The sequence below is a fragment of the Mauremys mutica genome, chromosome 1, assembly GCF_020497125.1.
Source record: "Mauremys mutica isolate MM-2020 ecotype Southern chromosome 1, ASM2049712v1, whole genome shotgun sequence".
NCBI lineage: Eukaryota > Metazoa > Chordata > Testudines > Geoemydidae > Mauremys > Mauremys mutica.
This window is the reverse complement of record NC_059072.1, coordinates 111,892,821-111,913,339: the sequence shown is the minus strand read 5'-3', so window position 1 is coordinate 111,913,339 and position 20,519 is coordinate 111,892,821. Positions and strand designations below refer to the sequence as shown.

At 42.1% G+C, this 20,519-nt stretch overlaps 1 protein-coding gene across 8 annotated transcripts in view; it reads right to left on the bottom strand.

Moving 5' to 3' along the window:
• The window catches only part of ERC1 (ELKS/RAB6-interacting/CAST family member 1), a 578,436-nt gene that overhangs the window by 271,208 nt on the left and 286,709 nt on the right, over window positions 1-20,519 (bottom strand). For all 8 annotated transcript variants that reach the window (XM_044991188.1, XM_044991177.1, XM_044991167.1 and 5 more), the window contains one exon: window positions 6,717-6,852. In XM_044991188.1, coding sequence (XP_044847123.1) covers window positions 6,717-6,852 — 136 coding nt within the window. The remainder of the gene's footprint in view (window positions 1-6,716; window positions 6,853-20,519) is intronic.

The window sequence follows — 20,519 nt, the reverse complement described above, 5'->3', positions numbered from 1 at the left end:
AAACAAATAATTTACTATTGTACACAGCAATGATGACTGTGAAGCTTGGTTGAGGTGGTGAAGTTATAGGGTGGAGGAGGGTAGGATATTTCCCAGGGAATGCCTTACTGCTAAATGATGAACTGGCACTCAGCTGAGCCCTCAAGGGTTAACATATTGTTGTTAATGTAGCCTCACTCTACAAGGCAGCATGAATAGAGGGAGGGGAGACAGCATGACAGACACACACACTGTGTGTGTGTGTGTGTGTGTGTGTGTGTGTGTGTGTGTGTGTGTGAGAGTGAGAGTGAGAGAGAGAGAGAGAGAGAGAGAGAGAGAGACGCACAGTGCCCCTTTAAGTATGCTGACACTATTCTAAGTATATTGCCTTAAAAAAGATCAGGAAGTTGAGATAGCAGCTGCGGCCGCAAGCTCCCTCCACCCTGAGCCCTGTCCTATCCCCACCCTGATCTATATGGAGCAGGGGTAAGTAGGGGGCAGGAGTAGGGGTGAAGGGGTCACCCTGACATTAGCCCCTCTCTTCCCCCCTCCCCTGCACAGCCAGCAGGAGGCTCCCAGGAGCAGCTCCAAGGCAGAGGGCAGGAGCCACACATGGCAGTGGGGGGAGGGCCAGCTGAACTGCCGGCAGTTGATAGCCTGCTGGGCGGCTGCTGCACAGGGAACTTAGGGAAGCAGGGCACTGATTAGGGAGTTGATGGGGGGCTGCCGGTCCACCCTGGCTCCAAGCCCCCACCAGCTAGCTGCAACGGGCTGCTTTTCCTGCAAGCAGTGGACAAAGCAGGAGGCTGCCAAACAAAATTATAAGGGAGCATTGGGCAACTTTAAACAAGCATGTTCCTTAATTGATCAGCAACGTAACAACGTTAACTGGGACGACTTTAAGTGAAGAGTTACTGTATTTCTGTCCAGCCTGAACTGCCCTCTGCATCTGATGGCTTTCCTTCAAATCCTAGTTTTAAATTATTCCCCAAATTTCTGTATTCACTGGCAGCAATCTGGCATGCTTAAAAGTTTAGACTGAGCCCCTTCCAGCAGTGCAAGATTTCACTGACCCAAAAAGTTCCTAATGAACTTTCACTCTTCTTCTCTGAAGTCTTCTTGTCCATGCATGGGAATATTCTAGCTCTCTGTCTGACTGATCATAAGTGTGTATCTAGTAATACTTCTGTCTTGAATTTCAGCTTTCTATGATACTTTATTCCTAAATATTCCTTCCTTGACTCCTATCCTGCATTTCCTTGCACCTTGATATCAACATCTATGTAATCAGTTTCCTTCCCAGCACCTGTCTATAAAAAGTGACCAAACTTGCTGGAGAGAACCAGCATTCTTACAATAAATTTTCATAGCCCTCACAAAATAGTTCTCAACTATTCAGCCTCCTCTAGCATAATGCTCTGGTGCCCTGTTAACACCACAACTAGACCCTCTTGGTTTTTAACTGGCATGATTATGGCTACATATTCAAAGGAATAGGGGCAACAAGCTCTACCACTCTCCCTCAAACAATCCTTAAAAATCACTGAGCGTTGGGATTGAAATTTTCACTTTAGGAATTCAAGACTAGATGTATTTCACTTTGGCTCTCAGATCCTTGAGTTGCTTGAATTCATTAAGTGTATATATATTACTTGGCCTCATGATAAATACTTAAAATTACTGAATCTGAAGTAACAAACTTGACAGCTTTATCCTGATTGAACTGCTATTTACCAATTTCCCCTAGTTTTGCTTGGGTCCCAGTGCAGTGGCTACTGACCTACCATTTACTGTACATGGGCTATTAAAACAAATAAAAACCGCACAACTGCTTGGACTGAAAATTCTTTTACGGATATATCCTCTCCCTAATGCTCAAGTTATCATACAGGAGTTATATAAACATAAACAGAGAGAGGGAGCAATATACTCATTACGCTAGATGCATGAAGTGAAAAATACAGTAAGCGGTATATATATATTACAGCACTACAAAAAGTAATTTTCCCTCTGTTGTTACTCATGCCTTCTTGTCAACTGTTGGGAATGGGCGATGTCCACCTTGACTGAATTGGCCTCCTTAGCACTGACCCCTCACTTGGTAAGGCAACTCCCATCTCTTCATGTGCTGTAATATATATACTGCTTACTGTATTTTTCACTCCATGCATCTGATGAAATGGGTTTTAGCCCACGAAAGTTTATGCCCAAATAAATTTCTTAGTCTTTAAGGTGCCACAAGGACTCCTTGTTGTTTTTGCTGATACAGACTAACACGGCTACCGCTAGATATTACTTCAATACACAAGTGCTTAGCAACAGTCACTAAAGGCAACAAAGATGATGCTAGAACTGAAACAGTGACAGCATCCTCCTACTTCTGCCTGAAAACTCCAACAGACCCTGATCTTGAATATCCACTCAATATTTCATGAAACTTTCATGATTTCAGATGTTTTCCAATGGGTCTGTGCCGATTTGCCAGTTCCTTGAAGCAAAAGTTTTTATGTTGCCCTTTTCTACTTAGGACCAGAAGCCTATTTTATCATCCAGTTATAGACCAGGCACTCGTTAACCTCTCAGAACTCTGGAGAATTGTGGTTTTAAGGGAACCCAGAATGGAGGGACAAATTTAGAAACCCGTTTATCCAGTTCAACAGAATTGAGATGTTATGGTTTCCATTCTTCCGGTGGCTCCCCTCCCCCCACACTCTCCCCGCCCGCGCTCCCCAAAATGCCAAATTTCCATCATCAGAGCTCTCTCTATAAACGAATAGTTTGTTACTGGACTCAGGAAGAAAGAAACCACAGGCCTGTTAGGGGCAGAGACAGGAGTGGAATATGTGCTTGAAAGCATGTTTATTCGGCTGGATTGCAGATGGCCAGTTTAGGAATATGGATATCATATTTTTAAGCATTTCATAATGTCTTATTATTAATTCCAGCCAAAACCACCAAGACCAAAATTATCTGAAATTGGTGCTTATGTGTCCTGACCCCAAACCCAACAATGTTTGCATATAAAATATATATATTTCCCCCCCGATTTAATTTTTTTAATCAATTAGCAAACAGTGTTCCTGAGAGACTAAGGAAAAGACAGGCTTCCATGTCTAAGGAACTGAAATGTGGTATTTGGTAGATTCTACTTCCAGGAAACCAAAATGCTGAAGTCCTAGAGAGACAAGTTGCAAGCAAAGAGCCCTCCTAAAGGAAAGGGTTTTATTGGACCAGCCCCTTGCCATTAAACACTCCATATTTTACTTTAGTCTGATATTTTTTATTTACATCTAAAACCCTTTTTCATCTCTGAATGAAAGCGTTCACTTCACCCTTCTGTGAACATGGGGAAAGGCTCTCTATAATGCTGGCATCCAGGTGACAGGAAGCTGACATACCGGTAACAAAGGGACTGGTTTTCATGAAACTTCTTACCTCTCCTTAATCCAATTGACCTTTATGAGTGTTGCAGTGTACACATTTTGAATGGCTAACTGCTGGGGACCATTACAAAGAAACCCTGAAAAAGCCATATCATTTCCCTCCCCCCCCCCAATACCCCCAACAACAAACTCTCAAACCAAATCAACCTATCATAGCAAAAAAAAAGAAAAAAGAAAAACCACCACACCACACCAAAAGAACGCCACATAAGCTGGAAAAGGCCCCTTGTCCTTGTCAAATAAACAATCAAATTTTATAATTTCACCACAATGTGCATTTTTGCAGGCTTTGGGTGGGGAGAGGTTATAACCATTAAAGTGAGAATGACATTGATCATAACCAAATAAAGCTAATGCTGTACAGACTTCTGTACATATCTTAAAGTCTTATACGTGCATCAGCTCATGCTATGCCAATCCTGAGTTCTCATATGCTTCTGCCAATGCATATTTTTATCTGAAATTTATTTATGCCTGATTAAGCAGAATATAACACGCTACAAGTTTCATTGGCAAGATGTACAGTACAAGAAGTTACCGCAGTCATCTGTCTCAAAATGAAGGGGCTGGATCATCACAAGGAGTAGATAATATGCCAACAAATTATATACTGTGGCATTCCCCTTCTCAGGTTTTGTTTCTTTCTTTATTCAGTTGTCTTGGTGCTATTATAGGAATCCAAATCAATATTGAAAAGCCAACCTTTCAGATAATAACAATAGAGTAAAAAGGTCATCCAATTCATTTAATTTCCTTCCCTATTACAGCAAACTGGTTACTTATTCCTAGATTCTAATTCATAGATTTAAGCTGGTTACTTATTTGCAGATTCAAATTTTAAATCTGTACGTTTTCATACTAAAAATATGCCAATTAATATTTGTACATATTTTCAGAAATACACTGTTCCATGACACCTTTACTGCACAAATGATCCATAAGTACAGTAAAGAATCATAATACTACCTAGCTCTTATATAGCACTTTTCATCAGAAGATCTCAAAGCACTTTACAAAAGGTGGGGAAAGTGAGGCCACAGGAAGGTGACGTAGCTTTCCCATGGTCACCCAGCAGGCCAGTGGCTGAGACAGAAACAAAATCCAGGTCTCCTGAGTCCCAGTTCACATCTACAAGGCCACATCTGACCATACAAAGTATGAGTGACAAACCAGTTCTCTGTAAAAGGATATCTATACACTATTTAGACAATTCAGGAAAGAAATTACACTTTTCCTTGACCTGATGCTTGATTTCTGAGCAAAAGCTTGTCACCTGACATCTCTTCCCCCTATGACTGCACAAATCCACAATAATCTGAGTAACAGTATGTGAATCTCTGTGTGTGGCAATTACCAAGCATACTACAATTTGTCGGTGAATTTTCAGAGGAAAATATTCTGCACAGAAATCAAGTGTCACATCAGTGAGCAGAATGCCATTTTCTGTCCAGAATTGTATAACTTTATAGAAAACATTATATAACATATCACTTCTAGGACTAAGCCAACATCTTTAACATGTAAATAAGGAGTTGTGAGCTACAATAAAAAGACAAATTTCAGTCTACCCTTCCCTATATGCTCCATTTGCATGGGAGGGAAATAGTGATGAAAAGGAAGAAACAAGTGAGAAAAAAGAGTGCACTTTTGAAACCTGGAATCATTGCACAACAGAAATGATAACCTACCTGGGATGGCACAACTTGATAAGTACCACCATGCACTAGATTAACAACTCAGACGTCAAATACACATGTTTTCAGAATGTTTACATAAGCATTGTTCAAAAACCTAAGTAAACAAAAAAAAATCTTCAAGGAAAATTTTTAAAAAAGACTTTACAAATACAAAGAGGATTTTGTAGTCTGAACATATGCTGTCACATAACTAGGGCCTTGTGGATTTCTGTAGCATTGTACCCACAGAATGCATTAGCAGCTGTAGAACTCCCATATCCAAGTCTTTAAAAAAGTCTAGTCGTGAGATCACTATGTGCACTTGGAAGTTAACTCTTTGAACGCATGCTCTGTACAGGACTGGCATTGATGGAAAAACCACAAGATGGTACGTTCGAGAACATTGTACACAGGGACAGACCCATGTCTCTGTAGCTCTCCCTGAAGTACTGAAAGGGTTGAATCACCCCACCAGACTCCCACAGAATAGAGCAAAAAACTCGCAATTTAAATTAACTGGGGAATTTGCCTTCTAATGAACAATTAGGATTATGTCCTATGTCTTTATTAGTTGAATGATATCAAATACCTGAGAATAATGAGATAGCCGTGGTCAGGGTTGGACCAATTGTGCAAAGTCAAGCAAAATATTTACAAAAAGGATTGATCTATAGAGTGTTAGAAATCATAACTTTTAGAATATGACTTAAAAGGCAGACTACTTCCACATTATACTTACGATGGGGAAAGGAAAAGAAAATGATTATTTAAAAGCTGCAATTATTTTGAAATACTAAAGCAATTTTACTTGAAAGTTTTTTGAACTCTCTTCATTCTCTACCCTTACTTCACTGTAGCAGTTATAACAGTGATATTACAGCACTTGATTATTCACTGTTTGACATAACTTCTGATGTTGGTATCAAAGTTCGGTGAATGGAAAAGTGTTTCTCTTGCTTTCAAATTGCCAACTTTATTTTGTCTGTACCATTTTGTGGGAGGCTGGTGACTTTATAGGTGGTGATACAGCCGTGCGTTGACAGTTTAATGGGTAGAGGGAAATATGTAGCAGACTAGTGGGTACATCTGGAACTGATGAGGAGTGGAGTAGGATTCGGTGCCAATTGGAAGCTCTTGGTAATCACAGAAAACATGTGATCCTCCACATGACCCACAATACATTTCCATTGCCACAGGAATACTTACTGATGCTGTCGTGTGTTTCATCCTTTATTTAATGAAGAAAATCCAGCAAAATAAGGTCAATCCTTTTGGAAAATACCCCAAAGCAACTAAAGAAAGAAGTCCTTAGAGGTAGTTATGACGCAGAAATCAACATCCCAATCGTAATATCCATTTGATAAAACCATTCCAGCGACCCACTTTACAGTTCAACTGAATCCCTGTTTACTTACCATAAAAATGAATGAAACTGCAGAAGCAGAAGCCAGAGGCAGCTATCCGCAGTGCTGTGGAATAAAACTGTTCTTTTAAACACAAACCAATTAAAGGCAAGGCACCAGGTGCGGCGGGAAGAGGAGAGAGAAAGCGCACACGCATACAAAGGAGAGAAGACTGGCTATCAGCCATATCCTCCCAGTTCAGATTTTTATGCTACCTGAAGCTGTTGGGAGCTGTCATTGAGATTGTCCTCCCTCCGTCTGGCCTCTTCTAGCATCTGTGCACTCTTCTTTTTCTCCACTTGCTCTTTGTGCTTCAGATTTGCTACCTTCTTATTTTGGTCTTTGACTTGCCTGTGAAGTAAAAAACAAACACTCAGAGCAAAATCCAGAATACGTTTTCAGTCAGTCCTGGCTCTTGTGTGACCTGGACCCAAGACCAGTGGAAAGACCAGAAACATTCTTCCTCATCTTGCAGAAGTCCACAAACACTTCAGCTTCCAACCCACACTCAATTGTAAACTCCATTTAAAGAACACTTCATTTTACTCACCACTATTAAGAGAAGTGACTGGAAGTTCCTGGAGTAATCTCAGATTGCATCACCCCATTAATCTAAAACTTCAAACCGCTACATCTGTAGGACTCGTTGATCAAAGACATACCTGCTCTCTGGTGACTCGTCATAGTGTATTATACACATATATAGAAACCCATATTAACTTGTGTACACCATTGTACTTTATTCAAGGGGGTGGGAGAAGTAAGAGGAATTTAAAAAAAAATCCCACAACTCAAACATACAGGAACATCTTCAAGGTCCAGGCCATCTGCTTCAAGCAGTAAAACTATTTTCTCCAACCTCAAATTCTACTTGTTTACTAGATATTTTGTGGTATATTCCCCACCCCCATCTTAGAGAGACAAGAAAGTGTGCATAATTTCCTTTTTCACTTGCATCTGTGAATTATTCTTGATGGTTCTGGCATCTACCATTGCCCGCAGCAGGGGTTTGGCCTTTCTGGGCATTAAGACACATGGAGTATGGAACCTAATTACAGACCCTTTAATCTCAGTCTCCTGACCACAAAAAACTTAAGTCTAAACTTTTTGTCCAATCAAAATAAAACAGACCAGCTTTGCTTCCTCAGCCCTTTTCTCCATAATTACATTTGGAGTTTGGACTCTGGAATAAAAGACAGATTCTTTAGTCCCAAGCTTTCCCCCCAAATATCATACAACTAGCATAGAGAACTCTTTAATTTAATGTTTAGAGAAAAAAATCATAAACTAGCTTCCTTTTTGGTGCATCACACACACAGAAGGAGAAGAATGTTCCTTCTGATAGCATTTCAGAAAGACATTTAGAATAGATCACAAACAGCTTTGGCTGCTTTGATATTTCCTTCAGAGCTCACAACAAAGAGATTACCTCTTCGCAGTATACACCAATTAACTGATTTATAGGCTGGTCAGTGCTCTGCAGTGCCATACAAAGAATTTGGGTTCAATTCCTAGGCTGTGGTTTTTGCTCCCTGAGCCAGCTGGGGCTGGAGTAACTGCATTGATAGCAAACTCATTGGTGTTGCTTTGCAGACACTCTCATCACAGAGAAAAGAACAGTGCTGATGGCTTCCAGAGACAGTCTCTTCTAGCTCTTCTCAATCAAGGAAGATGACCAAGATGAGGTATCTTGAGAAATATGGAAGAGGAAGTCCTTTGCTTATGACATTATAGAATCATTGGTGTACTTATAAGTGCCCTTTCCAAAAAAATGCAGCTGATTCTACTAGGGATACTACATGGACACAAGTAGTATAATTGATAAGCTGCTCTGGGCTAGTGCTGCATCATGGTAATGGGCACTGAGTCCACTCTGAAAGCTGATCTGCTCAGTGATTACATAACTTTTCTGAAATACTTTGTCAGCACTGAACTGAGCTTGTACAACACAGAGTTATTTCTGTACTGTTAAATAAAGATAGAAAGCAGAGTTAATTTATAGAAAATATAGTTAAATAATCCCAAAACACAGTTTCACATGGGTATGCTAATTACATTCCTACATTAAGGATAGGTGTATGGATTTGTTTGGTAAATTTGATGAAGCTAAATTTATCCATTAGAAAAGTATTCCTTGTTATCACTATTTGCTGGTGCACTCTGAACTACAGAAATAAAGGCGTACCACTGATTAAAATAAAAAATAGATTATCTTCTGCAAAGTCCAAGTCCTCTGCATTAAAAGGTCTCTCTTGAAAAGTAAGCTGATTAAATGAACTTTTGACGTGAAGTTTGCTGCCCAGGGTCTGCGCCAAAAAGAATTGCTAATGAATTGGCTGCCATAGTGTATGTAAAGGATCATCTGAATGTTGAAGAAGCAGTCAGCCAGAAATTCTAAGGCAAACATAAGTACTTCCGAAAGGCAGATTTAGAGAGAGCCCATGCAACTCCCTAGTACCTTAAACCACTTGATCCAAGCCAGAGTTATGGAAGCTGCATAAAGTGCAACCTAGGGCAATCCTACTGTATCTTTGATGGAAAAAATCATGTGGCTCTAGTGAAGACCTTGAATGAGATAGGGATTCATAGTAAACTTGGCTGTAATGGTTCAACTACTGTAAAAAAAGGACAGGTCACATGTGCTTTGGGCAAAGAAACCTATAACTTGAAAAAGTGAAGTAACTTGGAAGGTGTGGGGAATGTGATCCAGCCTCTTTCATTGCCCACATGAACTGCATGTTGCCTCTTACCCTGCCAATAGAAGCACAGATGATCATAAGCAGAATAAGGATAATGGACTTTAAAAAAGCAGACTTCCACAAACTCAGAACTGGTAGGTAAGATCTCGTGGGAAGAAAATCTAAGTGATAAAATTATTAAACACGAAACTGCCAATTATTCCAATCTGAAGAAAAGATAGAAAGAACAGTAAAAGGCCAAAATGGCTCAGATCGGGAACTCCTTAATGACCTGAAAATCAAAAAGGAATCCTACAAAAAGTGGAAACACAGACCAATTGCTAATGAGGAGGACAAACGAACAGCACAACCATATAGGGACGAAATCAAAAAGACTAAGGCCAGGGGCAGCTCCAGGCCCCAGCACGCCAAGCGCGTGCTTGGGGCGGCATGCCACGGGGGGTGCTCTGCCGGTCGCCTGCGGGAGGTCCACCGGAGCCGCGGGACTGGCGACCGGCAGAGCGCCCCCCGCGGTGTGCCGCTGTGCTTGGGGCGGCAAAATGGCTAGAGCCGCCCCTGGCTAAGGCGCAAAATGAGTTACGCTTAAGAAGGGACATAAAATCTACTAAGAAGTTCTTTAAACACATTAGGAGCAATAGAAAGATGAAGGAAAGTGTAGGTCTTCTACTTAGTGTGGCGGGAGAGCTAATAACTGATTACATCAAACAGGCTGAGGTGGTTAATGCCTATTTTGTTTCAGTCTTCACTCAAAAGGTTAATTGTCACCAGACACTCAAGAAAATTAATATTTTAATAATAAAAAGAATGCAAGCCAAAACAGAAAAAGAACAATTTAAAGGTTAGATGTCTTCAAGCTGATAAGGCCTGATAAAATTCATCGTAGGATACTTAAGGAACTTGCTGAAGCAATCTTGGAACTGGTGGCAATTCTCTTCAAGAGCTCATGGAGGATGGGAGAAGGGCAAACATAGTACCTATCTTTAAAAAGTAGAACAAAGAGGACCTGTAGAGTTATAGAACAATCAGCCTAACTTCGATACCTGGAAAGATACTGGAATAAACCAATGAACAATCAATTTATAAGTACCTAGAGGATAATAGGGTTATAAGGAATAGCCAGCATGAATTTGTCAAGAACAAATCATGCCAAACCAACCTAATTTCTTTCTCTGACAGGTTTACTGCCCTAGTGGATGGGGGGAAGCAGCAGCAGCAGATGTGACATATCTTGATTTTAGTAAGGCTTTTTACACAGTCCCACGTGACATTCTCATAAGCAAACTAGGGAAATGTGATCTAGATGAAATTACTATAAGGCGGATGCACAACTAATTGAAAGATTGTATTAAAAAAGTAGTTATCAATGGTAACTGTCAAAATGGGACAGCATATCTAGTGGGTCCAGACAGGGGCAACTCTAGCAATTTCGCCGCCCCAAGCACGGCGGCACGCCGCGGGGGCGCTCTGGCGGTCGCCGGTCCCGCAGCTCCGGTGGACCTCCTGCAGATGTGCCTGCGGAGGGTCCGCTGGTCCCGCGGCTCCGGTGGAGCATCCGCAGGCATGCCTGCGGGAGGTCCACCCGAGCCGCGGGACCAGCGGACCCTCCGCAGGCACGCCTGCGGGAGGTCCACCGGAGCCACCTGCCGCCCTCCCGGCGACAGGCAGAGTGCCCCCCCGCGGCATGCTGCCCCAAGCACGCGCTTGGCGCGCTGGGGTCTGGAGCCGGCCCTGGGTCCAGAGGGGTTGGTGCTGGGTCTGTTCTGAGAACAAACCTGAGCCAATGAAGGGCATGTCTTGAATTGTTTGTTGGACGTTGTGTGGGAGGGCTGAAACCTGCAGCCATGAGCTCCTTTGCATGGCTATAGCAGTCGATACTGTGTGGGTTGTTGAACCCAGTGCAGCTTGCAAGGAGGTCCTTTCTGTAACCTTGCCCTCCTCGAGGACGGCCCCAAAATCTGACCAAGATTCAGCTGGAAGCAACTTTTTGAACTTAGTGTTCCAAGAGTTAAAATATAGTGATGAGGACCGCTTGCTGATCCTGAAGCTGGAATAGACTTTACGGCTCCTTAGATTTGGGTGTTGGCCCCTGCTGACATTGCCTCTCTTTCTCATTTGCAGCTGCCACGACTAGTGTTCCCAGTTGAGGGTGGGTAAATAAGTTGTACCCGCACAGGGGTACAAAATACTTTCTTTCCACCCCTTTGGCTGTGGGGGGAAAGAGAGGCAGGAGTCTGCCATAGGGTCTTGGTAGTGTTTTGGATGGTCTTAATCAGGGGCAAGGGCACTCTTGAAGGACCCTCGGGAGTCAGAATACCCTCATAGGATCAGTCGTCTTCTCTGACACTTTCTCTGCCTGGAGGCCCAAGTTTTGTGCCACCCTTCTGAGTAGCTCCTGGTGAGCTCTGTTGTCCATAGCCAGCAATGTGGCAGAAGAGACAGCTACTGCCTCATCTGGGGAGGATGAGGATGATGCCCTTGGTGGCACCGGATCCTCTTGACCCTCCAAATTCACGGGGATCCTCCTGTGCTGATGTTTCTTGTGCGGTCCCTGTCTCTGTGCTGGCATCGGTTATGGCCGCGGTGCCAGCTTGGGTGTTGGTGTTCAAGCCATGCAAAGGTTCTCATGCCATAGAAGATGTCAGGGGAGCCTGCCTTTCCAAGGTGATCGACAGCAATCTGGAGCCCGGCCCCTGGGCTTGATGATATGACCACGGGGTCCAGATGGGCCACTGTGTTGGCACCTGCCATTGGGGTAGCCAGGGCATCATGGGAATTTGTTGCCCCTCTTCCTGCCTTGAACGGTGTTGAGAGCAGTGCCGTCTCCGCTTTGAGACTTACGACTCCGGTTCTGAATCTGAAGACAAAGTTTAACCTGGGTGACTGGGGTGGTGACGGAGAGCGGTGCTGAGGGGAGGGCAACCAGTGCTGCATCATGGCTGGTTTGCCCTTGGAAGGCACAGCGCTTTTCTGCAGTGTCAGTGCTGGGGACTGTGGAGCTGTCATTGCTATAAGGTACCTGGCCCACCTCAAACATGTCCAGGGTGGATGGAACATACAGCTCCTCTACCTGGTTTTCCTGCGTGGGGGAGTCCACTAGAACCAGATTCAATGGACCTCTCTGAGAGGCTGGAGTCAACGGTGCCAGTTTAGTTGGAGCAGAGGCTAAGTGTCCCAGTATGGGACACACTCCACTAGCATGTTTCTTCTGTGGCACCGGCGAATGCAAGTGATGCAGGGTAGCTGCGGAGCAGAACTACAGTGCCCGAGAGTGGCGATGCCGAGGTTCTCTAGACCTTGAGTCCTTTTTCGTCACTGCAGCCTCTCTTACTGAGGTTGGTGCACTCTGCACCAAAGTGCTGAATTCAGGTCCAATGAGGGCTGGGGATGGAGAGCTGACTCCACGAGGAGTCATTTCAACCTAAAGTCCCTCTACTTTTTGTTTCTTGGGCAGAAGCCTTTGCAGATCTTACATCTGTTGGTCTGGTGGGCCTCCCCCAAGCACTTTAAGCAGGCGTCGTGAGGGTCTCCCCTTGGCATAGGCTTCTGAGAGGGAAAGAACGTGGTGGGAGAAACCCCAACAGAAACGTATCTAATTATAAACTACTTGAAAACATTAACTGTACGTTAACTATTTACGGCTACAAAGAAAAAGTCCATTAGGGGATCGCTTGCCATAGCAAGAGAGAAGAAAGCAGCTCCAATGACCGTCATGGATGGTAAGAAGGAACTGAAGAGGCAGCAGGTCAGCAGGGACCTACATACACCAATATGAAGGCGTGACTCTGGGGCGCCACAGCCGACCCAAAAGTTACTGTTGGGGGAAAGTCTTCTGATGACTGTGCACGTGGCACACACACACCTACTTGGAATTGATATGAGCAAGAACTCAAAGAAGAATCAATCTACTCACTGCTGAAATTAAGTAGATTCTATGGCAGAGACTGACAGCTAACAGACCTCTTGCATATGGGATGGAATAGGGGCATGATCTGATGGGGAGAGCATAGGAGCAGAGAGAGATAAGGACAAGCTTGGGGGGGGGGCAATAGAAGAGTTTATAACCAACAGAATACACTACCCTACAGAACCTGAATCAAACCACGGATTCCTATGTCCCAACATTTCCCCTCCTGCCAGCAAATACTATACTTGTGAAGCCCACTGGCAAAGTATGTTTTTCATCCCTTACTAGTGCTAGTCAACACACAAAATGACAGTCTTCTGCTGCTGAGAATTACTCATTTAGTCCAAGTGGATGAGAAGTGTGCCGTAGATCTACCAGTTCCGAAGTTTAGGGGCATCAATGTGGTTTCATATGATAGTGGTTTTTTCCCCTTTCTTAAAAAACAAACAAAAAATGGTAGTAAATTACATGAAAAACCCTACATTAGAAGAATGTTGAAGTTGCAAAGTTAAGCACTCAAAATTTAGGACACGCCAGATTTAAGATTGTCTATGCAGCCTTAATTTGTCCTTCTTGATCACATGCTATTTTTCAACAAACCCTTTCTTCTTTCAGTGCATTGGATGGACCTGATCAGGGGACAAATCAGGACTGTGTAATAAAAGAGGATGTTGCCTGCAGGATACCTGTGTCATTTGTTGCAGAAGTTGGAAGGCGTGTAGTGAATGAAGCAGGGGATTGCAGGAAGACAAAGGATGGTCTTTATGTGAATGTGGCCCTGGAAAACTGGATGCTATCCTTGCCTCTGCCACAGAGTTCCTATGTGATCCTAAGCAAGTCTCTTAAACCAGACTTTACAGTGGTCACTAATTTTGTACACGTCATTTTCTGTGTACCAAACTTGATACCCTGTGGTCTGATCTGCAGAAGTGCTGAACATTCATAGCTACAACTGAAGTCAATGGGAACTGTGCTCTGAACATATAAACTACTATATTATGCTAAATTCTCTGATGAATCAGGTCTAGTCATCTCAAATTAGGCACCCAAAATTATTGGAAACTTTTGAATTTATCTCTGTGCCTGAATTCCCCATCTGTAAATTGGGGATATTACCATTGCTTCTTCTCACAAGGGTGCTGCATATTCATTAATATTTGTGAAGCACTCAGGTACTATAATGAGGAGTACCACAGAAAAGCTAATAAAGAAAACAACTGTCTTCAAAACAGGGTTTGACTAGTGTACAATAAATAAGGCCTGGGACAACAGATTTAACAAGGATAAAAAAAATATTGAACAGCTAGCTGCTTATTGAGTACTATCCATCCTACAGCCTGAATGAGGCAGGGGTCCTATGGAAAAAATAGCATGTGATCATGTATTTAAAGACTGTATCATAATGCATAGGCACAAGGCAGCCAAATTAAAGTTGCACAGGAAAGGACAGTTACCTATTTCCGTAACTGGCGTTCTTTGAGATGTGTTGCTCAGGTGTATTCCACTATAGGTGTGCATGCTCGCCACGTGCACCGGTGCCGGAAGTTTTTCCCTTAGCAGAATCTGTAGTGGGGGAGCACTGCTGTGATCCCTGGAGTGGGGCCGACATATCGCGCCATAAAGGGGGCTGCGCGCTCCCTCTACCCTCAGTTCCTTCTTGCCAGACAACTCCGACAGAGGGGAAGGAGGGTGGGTCGTGAAATACACCTGAGCAACACATCTCAAAGAACACCAGTTACGGAAACAGGTAACTGTCCTTTCTTCTTCGAGTGATTGCTCATGTGTATTCCACTATAGGTGACTCCAAGCTATACCTGATGGAGGCGGGTAGGAGTTTAAATGTAAAGTTTTCCGAAGACTGGATACCACTAAGGCTATAATGCTGCAGCCTAGGCTGGAGCAAGTTCCGACTACCTTCACTGGCAGCAAGAAGGAACTGAGGGTGGAGGGAGCGCGCAGACCCCTTTATGGCACGATATGTCTGCCCCACTCCAGGGTTCGCAGCGGTGCTCCCCCACTACGGATACTGCTAAGGGAAAAACTTCCGGCACCGGTGCATGTGGCGAGCACGCACACTTATAGTGGAATACACCTGAGCAATCACTCAAAAAACCACCTTAATTCTGTCATTTAATGTCCTTGTGTAATTTTTTGTGTGTAATTATATAAATAAAACAATCATATTAAAGAATATTATCAGGTTAGCACCTCAGAACTGCACTCTCATTGGCAACAATGTAGTAGCTTTATGATTATTTTCCATGTGAACATACTAAATACCTTCCTCTAGTTATCCTGATAGGAATCCAACAGTACTATGTGCTGCAACTGGGCACACTAATGATTAAATAGCATCAAGAAAGTCACCATTAATTAAAGAATGGATGAACTTGACTAAAAGATGTAGAGCACTAATTACAATAACTGGTAATTGCTACAGAAAAATCTTTGTTACAGTGGAGTACAGGGGAAAAAAAGAATGGCATAGATTTTAATAAACATTGGAAAGCCAGTACATTTTCATAAGGTAAAGCTTTAAAGAAAGACAAGTATCTGAATGTATGGAAATGCTGAGTTAACTTGATCTCAGAAAGAAGCTTATCTGAGTTATCCACAAATCAGACAGTAAAATTAGTCTTTGGTTAAAGGTAACGCAAGCCAAAATATGCTTTTTTAAAGCATATTGTATTAAGGAGGGAAACAGGACTTATACTGGAAATACAGTTTCAATCTTAACTATGGATAGGCTTCTGCTTCCAGATCAAGACTCTGAAATATGATATGGTTCCCTAAAAACATTAAGGCTTCCAAAGTGACAGATCTTTTCCAAGGTTTCCAAACCTACCCTGGTTAGCAACTTCTCATACCAAATTCCAGGTAAAATGCAATCTATTGGAGAAAGATAAGGACAGTCAAAATCAAAGAAACAAAGCCCAAGATTTTAAAAAATGACTAATGATTCTGGGTGCCTCAATTTTTGGATGACCAACTTTTAAAACACTTAAACAGGGCCTAATTTACAGAAAGAGCTAAGCATGCTTTTAAAGGGTCCGCAATAGAAAGAAGAGTGGAAAGGCCGGAAGACCAGTGGGAAGTGTGTAATATACAACTTTGAGGCTTCTTAAACAACTTTGATCCTGAAACTTAAATCATGGAAAAATTTCCATCTAGTGTTCCAAAAATGGACACCACAGAGGACGCTATCAACTTCTGAAAAGAGCCATGCTTAAATCCAAGAAATAAAAATATTGTAATTAATACCACTCTTGTATTTTTAATCAATCGATTAATCAGTCATACTTCTTGGCCACATTATTTGAATTCTTCAAAATCTTTATCCTCACAGAAGCAAGCTATTATCATAATTAAAAAAAAAAGGTGGGTAACTGAGGCACCGGGAGTCTAAGTGACTTGTCCAAAGGCACACAGGAAGTCTGTGACGAGGCAGGAAAGGTCTCCTGATTGCCAGGCTTGTTATCTTAACCACTAGACTATCTTTCTTCTCCATCACGCATAAAGAAAAAAAAATCCTAAAAGCAGTTAGCGTCATAAAACCTGTAATGGTAAAAAAATCCTGATTTTTTCTTACTTGAGCCCTGTCACAATGGCCAGGTGTCAAATGAATTATATCCAAGTAAGAATCTGAATTGGCAGAGGCAGAAACAGCAGAAACTCCAGCAAAGCTCTGAGTTATTTATGATTTAAAATCATATATTTTCTAGGATAACAATGCAGGAAAGACGTATTGAAAAAAAATTCTCCAAATTCATTTGGATCCTTAAGCAATTTGAAAAAAGAGGACTAATCTAATTATGTCTTATCACCTGCAAACCTGTTGAAAGATTTAAAAAAAAAATGTAATTAAGGTTTATTCCTTTTGTTTACCAGTTCCCTTTCACTCAGTAAACTGTGGATGAACTTGTAGTCTCTTCTATATTAAAAATAAAAAAAAAATGCAGATTAATGTTAATCTCAATTTTTCTACCTTCAGCAGTAACGCACACAAGTAGAAATAACCGTAAGAAGCTTATTCTTTTTCTTATAGGAATTTTCATGCTACTTGTTAAAGGGAGGTAAGGCTTTATCTTAGTTATTTTAGATGGGAATCATATGTTTGTTAAATAGAAGTTGACAATCTTGTTAACACTGAAAAGAATGCAGAATGAAATTTCAGTGTTGTTTATACTTTTATTCAGACCTTTGCTGTAAAAATCTTTCCTACATATTTATGTGCCTAAAGCCCTACAAAATATTTAAAAAACCATGTATTCAATACTGTAAATTTACAGCACATTGCATAGTAACACACTTTCATTGCCTTAAATGGCTGACAATCTAAGTAAATAAGCAAGCACACAGGGTATATTTCATGTAAGAACTGTATGCTCCAGGATTTCAGGAAAAGACAGATTTTGTGCATACCGTAAGTAGCACAAAGGGTTGGTCCTGTTCATTAGATTTAGGTACTTGGAAAAATGCTACTACACTGAGAAGTTTAAGAAGTAGACATGGTGCCAGAGACACAGCGTGTAGCTAGTCATTTATTGGTGTAGCATTACCACCACCCACAGGACAATTCAGTGTTCTTGAAACTACTACTCTTGACAGACAGCCTAGCTGCATGTGTTTCAGTCCAGAAAAGATCACGCACTTTATTCCTGGACATTAATTAAACTGCACACTGAATGTGCTCAGCAACTGAATCACTGGTGTAGAAACTACAAAAAAAACCCGAACCTCTACACAATTACCTATTACCTTGGTTTAAATGGTTTGCAAAGAACCCATATGTTATTAGATAATACAATATTTTAAATTTATATAGCTTTTCATCCAATAGGGTCCTCAAAACCCTCTGCAGAATGGAGATGCAGAGGGATGATTTCCTCCATCAGTGGGACAAAACAGAGCAGCTGTCTGACAGAACATAACACTACAAAATAGTTTAGGGACAGGAAATGAAAAATACTCTAATCATCAAAAATTGTAAGATGAAACATACGTAGGCAGAATGTAATTAATCAAGTTGGTCAGAACATCACTATTAGCAACGTTATTAGCAAAACAAACAAAAGCGTGAGATTTTGAATGATCACAAGTGGTCAGAACCTTGATGTTAGATTTCATTATTTATGCAAAAAATCAGCATCTTCAGCAGTACAGTGGGGCCCTGAGGTTGATTTAGTTCAGTACTAATTCAGAGGAAAGAGTCCAACCTGCTGAATCACCAATACCACTTCCTAGCTAAATATTATATATCTGGTCTTAGCCTTGCCTAACCTGTGAGCTAACATGAGATCATAGCACAAGATGGTATGGCTGCAGTGACACACAGTTGGATTTCCTTGTGTAATCATAGGACTAGAAGGGACCTCGAGAGGTTATCTAGTCCAGTCCCTTGCACTCAAGACGGGACTAAGTATTATCTAGACTAGAGGTTTTCAAACTGTGGTCCACAGACCACCAGCGTTCCACAAGCTACATTCAGGTGGTCTGCAGATAGTTCTCTCTAAGGTGTGCGCCTGGGCAGCTGCACACAAGAGAATGAAGGGCCACCCACCTAATTAGCAGAGCCACGCAAGCGTGGCTCCGCTAATTAGGTACCTGGACTGTGGAGAAGACGCACATGTAAGGTGAGGTGGTGGCTTTGGGGGGAATACGAAGGAGATGGGAGGGGGCAGTGGGGTGAGAAGAGGGGGTGGGGGAATTTGGGACGTGCAGGGCTGCAGTGGCCAGAGAAAGAAATGTCCTTCCCCAGCTCCAGGGCTGTGGCTGCTGGGGAGAGACTGCCCTTCTTCCCAGCCTCAGCTCTGTGGCTGCTGTGGTGGAGGAGAGACCCTCCCCCCTTCCCAGTCCCAGTTCAGGGGCTGCTGCGGCGGGGGAGAGAGGGCACATCCATTGCATTAGAAAGGTAAGACTACTGATATGAAAATATGAGTTGTGTACTTTTATTTGTAGAACAAAAAAGTTTATTTTTTTATATAGCGCTTTTATCCAAAGTACTTTACAATAGTTAGCTAACGGTACAAAAAACATTTGGAAAGATCATTAAGTTGTCCACCGAGACCCTCAGCAATTTTCAAGTGGTCCACAAAAAAAAAAGTTTGAGGACCACCGATCTAGACCATCCCTGACAGGTGTTTGTCTAACCTGCTTTTAAAAATTTATGATGGAGATTCTACAACCTCCCTAGGCAATTTATTCCAGTGCTTAACCACTCTGACAGTTAGGAAGTTTTTCCTAATGCCCAACCTAAACTGCCCTTGCTACAATTTAAGCCCATTGCTTCTTGTCCTATCCTCAGTGGTTAAGGAGAACAATTTTTCAATTGCAGACTTAAACCCAATTTTTTCAATTTTCCGTCATAGGTCATATTTTCTAGACCTTTAATCATTTTTGTTGCTCTTCTTTGGACTTTCTCCAATTTGTTCACATCTTTCCTGAAATGTGACACCCAGAACTGGACACAATATTCCAGTTGAGAACTAATCAGCGCAGAGTAGAGTGGAAGAATTACATCTCGTGTCTTACTTACAACAATCCTGCTAATACATCCCAGAATGGCGCATTCTTTTTTGACCTGTAATCCTGATACACTGGATAAAACGTGCATATTTTGGAACATGTTGTAGTAAGAACCTAAAGAGAAGCTCTCTCTTGTGAAGAGGTTTTTACATTGAAAGAGAGGAAAAAAGTATTTCATGGTCCTATTGCTCCATCTTTCTGCTGTTCAAAATCTTATCTCCTTTTCCTGCTTTGTTTTACCAGTGTCTACTCTCCCAGATAGGAGAATCAAGGCAGTTTTTGAAAAGTAAAACAGTTTACCCTCAAAAATTAAAAGAAATGTTAAGCTATTCAAACACTAAGTCCTGTTTCCAGAGAACAGGTGATCACATCACACAAACTCATCACCACCACTTAGTAATAATATTTCATGGTGCAGTTTTTAATTGTAGTTATTACATCAGTGATTCAGCAGCTGAGCACATTCTGTAGGTAGGCAGGCAGTCTATGCAAAGTGGCCAAATACTAAATTGGCCATGGAGACTAAGTTCCTACTCTTACTCCTAGAAAAATAAGATCAGGGTGAAAGCCCACTGGTGAGGCTGTGCGTTGAAGCTCGTGTAGCTGCTGCCCATGTTGTACTAGCTGTGTGAATAAAAGAATATATAAGATTCAGCCTCCAGGGATGTCAATCAGTGCAAGAGAAGAAAGATGGATTCGGGGGGGACGAGAGGTGAGACTGTGGAGCCTTCTTCTGGAGTCCTGTACATTCACGCATCCACTGACTCCTTCTCAGAGCAATGGGCATTGTCTGCTGTTCTCTGTTTGGTGTTCCTCTCTGGACTCTGTTTAGACTTTGTGACCTATACCTCCAACACTGTGCTTCTCCACATTTTTTGCCCCTTTTAATC